This window comes from Melozone crissalis, unplaced genomic scaffold (genome assembly GCF_028551555.1).
Source record: "Melozone crissalis strain CALT ecotype California unplaced genomic scaffold, PUWL_Pcris_2 ptg000014l_1, whole genome shotgun sequence".
Classification (NCBI taxonomy): Eukaryota; Metazoa; Chordata; class Aves; order Passeriformes; family Passerellidae; genus Melozone; species Melozone crissalis.
In genome coordinates this window covers 1,087,560-1,098,916 of record NW_026535792.1, presented here as the reverse complement: position 1 = coordinate 1,098,916, position 11,357 = coordinate 1,087,560, and the positions used below count along the sequence as shown (strand labels likewise).

The 11,357-nt window shown below is 58.7% G+C and overlaps 1 protein-coding gene across 1 annotated transcript; it reads left to right on the top strand.

Moving 5' to 3' along the window:
- The first annotated feature begins 1,375 nt into the window (after positions 1-1,375).
- NOX5 (NADPH oxidase 5) lies at positions 1,376-10,811 on the top strand. The gene is made up of 16 exons (XM_054272984.1): positions 1,376-1,489; positions 1,770-1,920; positions 2,911-3,121; positions 3,367-3,691; positions 4,194-4,347; positions 5,107-5,273; positions 5,682-5,864; positions 6,449-6,581; positions 7,178-7,320; positions 7,730-7,825; positions 7,957-8,079; positions 8,383-8,507; positions 8,952-9,036; positions 9,287-9,386; positions 9,486-9,652; positions 10,680-10,811. Exons 1-16 carry the CDS (start codon positions 1,376-1,378, stop codon positions 10,809-10,811), a joined length of 2,409 nt encoding a protein of 802 aa, XP_054128959.1.
- Positions 10,812-11,357: the final 546 nt, after the last annotated feature.

Here is an 11,357-nt window from a genome sequence, read left to right as displayed (position 1 = left end):
GATGGGAAAAAGGCTGGATTTGGGATGGGGAAAAAAGCCTGGATTTGGGATAGGACGGGGCTGGATTTGGGATAGGACGGGGCTGGATTTGGGATAGGACAGGGCTGGATTTGGGATGGGGAAAAAAGCCTGGATTTGGGATAGGACGGGGCTGGATTTGGGATAGGACAGGGCTGGATTTGGGATGGGGAAAAAAGCCTGGATTTGGGATAGGACGGGGCTGGATTTGGGATAGGACAGGGCTGGATTTGGGATGGGGAAAAAAGCCTGGATTTGGGATAGGACAGGGCTGGATTTGGGATAGGACAGGGCTGGATTTGGGATGGGGAAAAAAGCCTGGATTTGGGATAGGACGGGGCTGGATTTGGGATAGGGCGGGGCGGGATTTGGGATGAGGAGAAAAGGCTGGATTTGGGATAGGACAGGGCTGGATTTAATCCAGATTATCCCGAGATCCTGGGGATGTTTGGAATTTTTTGGGATCAGTCCCGTGCTCCAGCAGCTCCTGGTGGTTTTTCCAAGCGGGACCCGGGGGCTCGGATGCCTCTGGAATGCGGGAATTGTACCTGGATCTGCTCCTGACATTCCCATGGCAACCTCATCCCAGGGGGATTCATTGTGGAGGGAATCAAAGGATGGAGGCTGGAGAAGACATTCCCGGTGTGTTCCTGACGGGCCAGAATTCCGGAGCGCATCCCGTGAACGGCGGCTCCAGATGGGTTTGGCAGGAACACAATTCCCGAGGGATGGATGGGACAGGGAATGTCCAGTGCAGGGGTTGGCAGAGGGATAAACAACAGCTGGGAAAAGCGGGATCGGGACGGGCCACGGAGCTGGGCGGGATTTGGGAAGGGAGGGATAATGGGGATGAGGCGGGAGCAGGGATTTGGGATTTATCCCAGCCAGACCCATCCCTCTCCTCGGGAACACTGCGGGCTCTTCTGGGATTTCCCGTTGGAGTCTCCTCATTGGAGGTGAACGGGAGAGGCTGGAGATGGGAAAAGGCTCCTGGAACCTGGATTTTCCTTTGGATCCTGGGGAAATCTGGGATGCTGGGAAGTGCTGATGGATTTCATGGAGCGTGGGGGATTGGAGGAGTTTTGGAGGGCTGGGAAAGGAGGGAATGGGAATGGGGAAGGAGGGAATGGGAATGGGAGATGATCCCTGCTTGGATTTCCTGGGAAAAAGGAATCCCCAGGGATGCCCCCATGGACCCCGTGATTATCCCAGGAATTGGGCTCAGCAGCTCCATGGAGATTTGAGATTCCATGGAATGCAGCTGATCCCTGCAGGATCCAGCTTTGGGATGCTCCATGGAGCGAGGCTGGGAGATCCCAAAAAAGGATTGTTGGGATTGAGGGATCACTCCAGAACCATGGGAGCGGCGGCGGACGCGGAGTGGCTGCGCTGGGTGAGCAAGAAATTCGGGAGTGTCGCTGGGAAGGAAATCAGCCTGGAAGAGTTCAAATCTGCCCTACAGGTCAAGGAGGTCAGGGATCCGTGGAAAAGGGAATGGGATATGTGGGAAGAGGGGAGGGATCCATGGGAAGAGGGAATAGGATCCATGACGGGAGAGATCAGTGGGAATTCCCTGATCCATGAGAACATTCCTGATTCCCTGCTCCATAGGAACATTCTCTGATCCATTGGAACATTCCCTGATCCATGGAGAACATTCCTCAATTCCCTGATCCATGGGAACATTCCCTGATGCATGGAGAACGTTCCCGATTCCCTGCTCCAGGGGAACATTCCCGCTTTTCCCGCAGTCCTTCTTTGCCGAGAGGTTTTTTGCGCTCTTCGATTCCGACGGGAGCGGCTCCCTGAGCCGGGAGGAGCTGCTGGGATCCCTGAGCCGCCTGCTCCGCGGGAATTCCACGGAAAAGCTCCAATTCCTCTTCCAGGTGTACGATGTGGACGGTGAGAGGAGAAAAGCGGGATTCGTTGGGGTTTCTTGGGATAGATTTGGGATTTGGTCTTCTCTGAGCATCCGGCTTTGGCTGGGATGAGGCTGCTGCCCTCGTTCCATGTGGGAATGGGAAAATTCCAGCGGGAAGACAAGGATTCCATCAGTCACAACTGAGGATTTCCGAGGATTTCCCATCAGCCAGGGAGAGCAGGATCTGCTCCGCTCCAATCCCAACTCCCCATCCTGCTTTCCTGAAATTCTGGAATCGTTTGAGTTGGAAAAGCCCTCAGAGATCGAATCCAACCATTCCCACCCCCAACCCCCTTCCAATGCCATCCTTTCCATGAAGGAATATTCCCAAATATCCACCCTGAACCTCCCCTGGATGCCATTCCCATTGTCCTGTTCCTGGTTCTGGGGAGCACATCCTGACCCATCCAGGGTTTTCCACTGGGAAAATCTGTAGAACCGTGGAAAATCAGAATGGAGGTGACTCCGTAGAAATGTGGAATATTGGGATCAACCTGATTCTCCAGGGAGCACATCCTGACCCACCCAGGTTTTTCCTCCCTGCGAGGAAAATTCCTGGATTAGGACTGGAAAATTGGGATGGAAGTGACTCCATGGGGCTGTGGAATATTGGGATGGAGGTGGCTGTAGGACTGGAATATCAGGATGCAATTCACTCCATGGGGCTGTGGGATATTGGGATGGAGGTGACTCCATGGGACTGTGGAATATCAGGATGGAAGTCACTCCATGGGGCTGTGGGATATCGGGATGAAGATGACTCCATGGGACTAGAATACCTGGATGGAGGTGACTCTGTACGGCTGTGGGATATCGGGATGGAGGTGATTCCATGGATCTGTGGGATATCGGGATGGAGATGACTCCATGGGGCTGTGGGATATCGGGATGGAGGTGACTGTAGGACTGGAATATTGGGATGGAGATGACTCCATGGGGCTGTGGGATATTGGGATTGTCCCGGTTTCCAGGGAGCGGCTCCATCGATGCCGAGGAGCTGCGGGTGGTGCTCCGGGGGTGTCTCCAGGAGAGCTCCCTGGCCCTTCCCGAGGAGCGGCTCGGGGCGCTGAGCCAGGCCCTGCTCCAGGCCCTGGACCGGGACCACAGCGGCTCCATCACCTTCCCGGAGCTCCGGGAGCAGCTGGAAGCGTTCCCGGAACTCCTGGAGAACCTGAGCATCAGGTGGGGAGGGGAACTCTGGGAAAGGATTCCATGAGGAGCCCACAGTGGGGTTGGGAGCAGCTGGAGAGGTTTGGGATTGGATCAGGGATGGCTTGGGATGGGTGCAGGGTTTGGATTTTGGGATGGATGCTGCCACTCTGGCTGTAGGGCTGGGTACCACCCCGGGCTGGGTACTTCTCCAGCTCCCCATTCCCCATCCAAACACCCCCAAATTCCCATCCAAACCCCATTTCCCATTTTCCCAGTGCTGCCAGCTGGCTGAAGCCCCCCAGTCCCAGCCCTGCTGCGCCCTGGCTGTGCTGCTTTTCCCGGGAACCCCACGAGGATCAGCAGCCCGGGATGTGCTGCTTTTCCCGGGAACCCCACGAGGATCAGCAGCCCGGGATGTGCTGCTGTTCCCGGGAATCCCGCGGGGACCGGCGGGCCCGGCTGTGCTGCCTGGGGGCCTGGGTCGCCGCCACGGCGCTCCTGCTCGCCCTGGGGGCTCTGTGGCACCGGGAGCGCGGCCCGGCCCTGGCGCTGGCCCGGGGCTGCGGGCAGAGCCTCAACCTCAACTGCGCCCTGCTGGCCGTGAGTGCCCCGCGACACCGGGGGGACACCGGGGGGACACGGAGGGGGAGGGAGCAGGAAAGGCCGGGAGGGTCCTGGGATAGCCAGGAGGGATGCTGGCCCAAAGTTTCCTGTTGTCCCCGGCGTTTTCCATGGTCCCCCAACATTTCCCGTTCCCTCTGGAATGTCCCATTATCCCCCAACATTTCCCATTTCCCATTGCCTCCCCGCATTTCCCATTGCCCCAGTGCCTCCCATTTCCATTTGCTCCCTGGTATCTCCGGGTGCCCTGGCCCCTCTCCTCGCCCACTGCTCGTCCGTGTCCCCAGCGCTGTCCCCGTCCCCTCCCTCACTCCCGTCCCTGTTCCCCTCCCCTCTTGTTGTCTCCTCCCTCGCCCCCTGTCCCCGTCCCTCTCTCCCGACCTCGCCCCCCGTCCCTCTCTCCCGACCCTGCCCTCACCGCTGTCCCTGTCCCCTGCCCCGTCCCCGCTGTCCCTACGCTGTCCCCTGTCGCTGTCGCCAGGCGCTGATGCTGCGGCGCTCTCTGACCTGGCTGCGCTCCACGCCGCTGGCGGAGCTGTTCCCGCTGGAGCTGCACGTGCGGGGCCACGAGCGCGTGGGACACCTGGTGCTGGTCCTGGGGACCGCGCACGCGGGGGCACACCTGGCACAGGCCGGTCAGTGACAGGGGACACACCTGGCACAGGCCGGTCAGTGACATGGGGACACGGGGACAGGGAGCCCATGGAAGGGGGTGTCCGTGTCCCAGGATCTCATGGAAGGAGTGTCCGTGTCGCGGGATCCAATGGAAAGGGGTGCCCAAGGACGGGGGAGATGCCCCGGAGGAGGGATGGCCGTGCCGGGACGGCTGCGAGGGCACAGGCGGGGACAGGGACAGGGGCCGAGCACGGGACATGGGCCGGACAGGGCAGGGCACGGGCAGGGCACGGGCAGCAGCCGCGGGCTGTGATCCCCCTCTAGCGGCTCCCGCCGGACAGCCGAGGTCCCGAGCGGGATCCCAATCCCACATCCCCAAAGCCCCGCACCCCACGTTCCCAAACTCCGGCACCCCGCATCCCCAAATCCCGGCACCCCCCATTCCCCAAATCCCGGCACCCCCCATTCCCCAAATCCCGGCACCCCGCATCCCCAAATCCCGACACCCCGCATCCCCAAATCCCGGCACCCCGCATCCCCAAATCCCGCACCCCGCATCCCCAAATCCCGGCACCCCGCATTCCCCAAATCCCGGCACCCCGCATCCCCAAATCCCGGCACCCCACACCCTGGTACCCCCAGTCCCCATCCCAGAGCCGGTGCCAGGGCTCTCCCCGCTCTGCTCCCCGTGTCCCTCCCGTGCCAGCACCCCCGGGACAGGCCCGGGGCATTCCCGGCGGGGGTGGCAGGGCCGCGCTGAGCCGTGCCCGTGTCCCCAGGGCTGGCACGGCGGGACTGGCTCGTGGCCCTGGGCGAGTACGTGCGGCGGGCGGGCGCTGGTGGCGTTGGTGGCACTGCCCCGCAGAGCGGGCTGGCGCTGCTGGCGCTGCTCCTGGCCATGCTCGCCTGCTCCAGCCCCTGCGTGCGCCGCGGCGGCCACTTCGAGGTGATCCCATGGGAATTCCCGGCTGGAATGGCGGGGGTGCCCTGGTGGGAAGGGGGTGCCCGTCCTGGTGCTGCCCCGTGGGAGCCCTGGGCACGCCACACTCGCAGTTCGGGGTTCCTGCGATTTTCTTCCCCACGGGACCCAGGGAATGGTTTCCCAGTGCCACAGGGATATTGGGATGGGGTTCCCAGAGAAGCTGTGGGAGTGTCCCTGGAGCAGCCTGGGATAGTGGGAGGCGTTGGGATTGGAACCAGATGGGTTTATGGTCCTTTCCAAGCCAAATCCCAGAGATTCCAGGATTCCCTTGGGCTGCCTTTTCCCACTGGGATACCCAGACAGTCCCACAAGGAAGCACCATTTGGGTCCAGCACTTCCCATTGCCATTCCCACCCCCATTCCCATTCCCAGGTGTTTTACTGGAGCCACCTCTCCTACATCCCCGTGTGGCTCCTGCTGCTCCTGCACGGTCCCCACTTCTGGAAGTGGTTCCTGATTCCCGGCTCCCTCTTTGTGCTGGAGAAGGTTCTGGGCTGGGCGTGGCGCCGGGCAGAGGATCTGCACATCCTGGAGGCCAAGCTGCTGCCCTCCAAGGTGGGAGTAAATCCCAAATCCTAAATATTCCGAATCCCAAACATCCCAAATCCAATCTATCCAAAATCCCAAACATACTATCATCCCACATGCCAAATCCCATCAATTCCACATCCCATTATCCCAAATCCCACCCACCTGCTGCCCTTTGGAGGGTCCATCCATCCATCCATCCATCCATCCATCCATCCATCCACCCATCCATCCCAAATCCCACTATCCCACCTCCCACCTTCTCCTGGCACTCTGGGAATGACAGAACAAACAAACAAACACAGAAAAGCTGGAGGTGGCAGTGGGAGGCCAAAGGAATTCCTTTATTTCCAAGCCTTTTCCCCTATTTTTTAAAATGAAAACTCACTGAACAACCGGAGCAGAACAAAAACTCCTGGAACACAGGTTTTTTTTCCCCAAATCCCATAGTTTGAGCCCAATCTGAACTGGGATTCTGTGCAAACCAAACTGGGCAGGGAATGGGGAACAAACCCAACAGGAGGGGCAGAACCTACAATTTCCGCTGCACGGAATCCAGCAGGGGACATCCTTTGGGCATTCCCGGTTTTCCTGCTCCCGTTCTCCTGCAGGTGACCCACCTGGTGATCCAGAGGCCGAAATCCTTCCGCTTCCAGCCGGGGGATTACGTGTACCTGAACGTGCCGGCCATCGCTGCCTACGAGTGGCACCCCTTCTCCATCAGCAGCGCCCCGGAGCAGCCAGGTTCCTCCTGCGCCCTGCAAATCCCCCTGGAATTTTCCTTTAACATCTCTGGGATCTGTTTCCCACCCCTGGGATCTGTTTCCCACCCTTGGGATCTGTTTTTCATCCCGAGGCTCTGTGAACCACCCCTGGAATCTGTTTCCCATCCCTGGAATGTTTTCCATCCCTGAGATCTGTTTTCCATCCCTGGGACCTGTTTTCCCACCCAGGATCCATTTCCCATCCTTGGAATCTGTTTTCCATCTCTGGGATCTGTTTCCCACCCTTGGGATGTGTTTCCCATCCCTGGAATATTTCCCACCCTCAGGATCTGTTTCCCATCCCTAGGATCTGTTTCCCACCCTTGGGATTTCTTTTCCCACCCCTGGGATCTGTTTCCCATCCCTGGAATGTTTCCCACCCCCAGGATCCATTTCCCATGCCCAGGATCCATTTCCCACCCCCAGGATCTGTTTTCCATGCCCATGGTGAAGTATTTCCAGCTCCGATGGGGCTTGGAGCGAGCCGGGCCATGGAAGGCGTTTCCATGGGATGAGTTGGGTTTGAAGTTCTTCCCAATCCAGATAATTCCAGGAATTTGGGATTGATCCCCACAGAAACCCTCTGGCTGCACATCCGGGCGCGGGGCCAATGGACCACCAAGCTCTACGAGTACTTCCAGCAGCTGGAATTGCACGGCCCGGAGCCAAATCCACCCGGGAAGGGCTGCAGGGAGCGGAGGAGCCGGCACTGGGAACAGGTGGGATTGTGGGGTTGGGATCAGAGCAAGGGGACGGATCCCATGGGATCATCCCAGCTGGGGAATCCCTCGGGATGAAGGTTCCCTGCTTGTCCAGCCTTGAAGGATTTGTGTCCCATGGAACGGGAATTTGTGCTCCGTGGAATGGGATGGATGGATGGATGGATGGATGGATGGATGGGATGGGATGGTGGGATTTGGGATTAATAGGATTTTGTGCCACATCAAATGGGATTTGGGATGGATGGATGGATGGATGGATGGATGGATGGATGGATGGGAGGGATGGTAGGATTTGGGACTGATGAGATTTTTTGCCCCATGAAATGGGAATTCCTGTGACTCTGCTGGAGGCCCAGCAGATCCCTGGAGCAGTGATCCCAGTGCTGATTCCAGCCTTGGTTCCCAGGAAGGCTCCGTGGCCTCCGGCAGGGATGGAGCCGTGGAGCTGACGGCGTTCCGAGCCTCTGGAGCCGCTTTCCCTGGAAAGGACCCGGAGCAGGGGGTGAGCACTGCCCTCATCCCAGGGACAGGGACTGGATCCCAAATGGGATAAAGCTCCTTAAAATCTCCTCTTTGGAAAGAATTTCCTTGGATATTATTGCGGCATTGACAGCTGGAATTGTGTGTGTGCAGCTCAGTGGGAAAATGCCCAAATCCAGGGAATTTTGGGAGTGCTTGGGAAGGGGGGATGATCACTGCTCCTCGCTCCTGCAGGGCACCGCACCTGGGGAGAGCCAGCGGAGCTGCAGCGTCAAGGTGAGGATGTTCCCACCTTTCCTGGATCCTGGGAAATGGGCTGGGATCAGCATTCCCACCATCCCATCCCCGTTCCCAGCTGCTCCATCCCTGTATCCCTGTGCATGGATGATCCCACCTGAGGCTGATCAAACCCTGCCCTGCCAGAAAACTCCAGTCCTTCCCACCCATTCCTTGCTCCCACAAAACCCTGGGAAGATCCCAAATTCCAGGATCCCCTTTGTGCCTTTCTCCTCCACCTGGGAGCTGCTCCAGCCCCTGGAAGTGCTGGATCCGCCCCTGGAACTGCTGGATCTGTCCCAGTGCTTCCTGGACGGTCCCTACGGAACGCCGAGCCGGCGCATCTTCACCTCGGAGCACGCCGTTCTCATCGGGGCCGGCATCGGGATCACCCCCTTCGCCTCCATCCTGCAGAGCATCATGATCCGGTGGGTCCCCTGGAATCTGGGAACTCCCCAGGGATTTGGGATGCAGGCCCTGGTGGAGCTGTCCTCCAACCCTTGATCCTTGGGATTCAAGAGGTGGGACCTCTCTTGGTGCCAGGGTTTTCCTTGGGGATTTGGGCAGCGGGAAAGGCGCTGCAGGGAGCTTGGCCATGGGCAGGCAGGGAGGGAAGGGAGGGAAAGGGAAGGAAAAGGAAGGAAGGACCAGGAATGGGCAGGAAAAGGAAGGAAAGTGCAGGAAAAGGTAGGAAGGGGAAGGAAAGGGAAGGAAAAGGCAGGAAGAAGCAGGAAAAGGTAGAAAGGGACAGGAAGGAACAGGAATGGGAAGGAAGGAGCAGGAATAGGAATGAAGGAGCAGGAATGAGCAGGAATGGGAAGGAAGGAGCCAGAAAAGGCAGGAATGAGCAGGAAATGCTGCTCCCTGCACAGGTACCGGCGGCGGAAGCAGAGCTGCCCCAGCTGCCGTTTCTCCTGGAGTGAGGAACGGCGGGATGAGGAGATGACGCTCCGGAAGGTGGGAATGGGAGCAAGAGGGGATGTGGGATCCAGGCTTGGCCTGGCATGGGGCTGCAGGGTCTGGGGTGGAGAGCCTGGGAGCATCCCTGAAATCTGGGAGCTTTGGGAATGGGGGTTGGATCCGGTGATGGGATCCGGTGCCGGGATCTGGTGCCGGGATTTGGTGATGGGATCTGGTATCAGGATCTGGTATTGGGACCTGGCAGGACCCAGTGAGGTCCCAAGGCGAGGCTTTCCCGCCCTGCCAGGTGGATTTCATCTGGATCACGCGGGACCAGCAGCACCTGCAGTGGTTCCTGGGCCTCCTGGCCAAGCTGGAGGCGGAGCAGGCGGAGCTGGAGCTGGGAGGTGAGCGGGAGAACCCGGCATCATTCCCGGGAACACCCCCAGCCCAATCCAGGCCCTGGAGCGGGGCCGGATCCTGGTGGGAACGGCTGGGATTGGCAGGGAAGTTCCTGGAGCTGCACCTGTACATGACCTCGGCGCTGGGCAGGGGCGATGTGAAGGCGCTGGGGCTGCAGCTGGCCCTGGACCTGCTGGCGGCGCGGGAGCAGCGCGATTCCATCTCCGGGCTGCGCTGCCGCACCCAGCCCGGCCGCCCCGACTGGGAACAGGTCAGGGAAACGGGATACACGGAATGGGAATGGTGGGCAGGGGAGAGGGTGAGCGGGGCCAGGGGAGGGAGCAGGGAATCGGGGAATGGGATCATGGATCGGGGAATGGGATCATGGATCGGGGAATGGGAGCAGGGAATAGGATCACGGAATCGGCAAATGGGATCAAGGAATCAAGGAATGGGACCATGGAATGGGATCAGAGAACTGGGGAATGGGACCATGGAATGGGGGAATGGGATCATGGAATGGGATCAGGGAATCAGGGACTGGGATCATGGAAGCGGGGAATGGGATCATGGAATGGGATCATGGAATCGGGGAATGGGAGCAGGGAATGGGATCAGAAAACTGGGGAATGGCATCATGGAATACGATCAGACAACTGAGGAATGAGATCAGAGAATCAGGGAATGGGATCATGGTATGAGATCATGGAACTGGGGAATGGGATCATAGAATCAAGGAATGAGATCATGGAATAGGATCCGAGAATTGGGGAAATGGGATCAGGGAATCAGGGAACGGGATCATGGAATAGCATCGGAGAACTGGGGAATAGGATCATGGAATAGGATCAGAAAGCTGGAGAATGGGATCATGGAATCCTGCAATGAGATCAGAGAACTTGGGGAATGGGATCATGGAACTGGGGAATGGGATCATGGAATAAGATCCAAGAATTGGGGAATGGGATCAGAGAATTGGGGCATGGGATCAGAGAATCCTAGAATGTGTTGGGAGGGAATGGGAAGATGATGTCATTCCAAGCCTCTGATCTGGGTCAGATTGTGGCATTGTGGAATGGGATCGTGGAATGGGATCAGAGAATTGAGGAATGGGATCATGAAATGGGTTGGGTTGGAAGAGACCCCAACGCTGACCTCATTCCAACTGTCCCGTCTGGCCCAGGGATGATGGGATGGGCTCAGGGGATGCAGGAAGGGAAGGGAAGGGAAGGGAAGGGAAGGGAAGGGAAGGGAAGGGCGGGTCCTGGGTCGCGGATCTCGGCGCGTTGCCGTTGCAGGTGTTCGCGCGGGTGGCGGCGGAGCGGCGCGGGGCGGTCGCGGTGTTCCTGTGCGGATCCGCGGGGCTGGCCCGGGCCATCCGCGGGCACTGCCGCCGCTTCGGCTTCCGCTTCCACCGGGAGAACTTCTGAGAGAGCCCGAATGTCAGCCGGGATCTGCGGCCGGCAGCGGGGTGGGGATGTGGGAATGCTCCCTTTGGAAAAGCGCGGGAATAAATCGGGAAAATATGGGAAAGCTTCCTTTGGATCTCAGGAATAATTGAGGGAAAGATGGAAATGTTGGGGCTCATGGGAGCAATTCCAGCTCCTTGGCAAAACCAAGGAAAAACTGGGATGGGAATCAGTGTATGAGAGATGCTACTCGCTCCAGCCTGGAATCTGTGCTGGATTTGCATTGGGTTTCCTGGTGAATCAAGGGAATCCAGGAATCAGGAGCTGGTGAGGCCATGGATAACAATTCCACGCTTGGAATTCCCGATTTTCCAGCCTTTTCCAGGCCTGGGATCTGCTCCAAAGCAGCAGCTCCTGGTGGGCAAGGCACAGAAACCCGGGTTAGCGTTGGATTGGGATTGAACCGCGTTCATCCAGGCTCTGTTGGGTTTATCCCGAGCAGGGTGGTTTTTAGGGATGGAGGATCAGGGATTTGTTTGGAATCATGGAATTGTTTCTGTTGGAAAA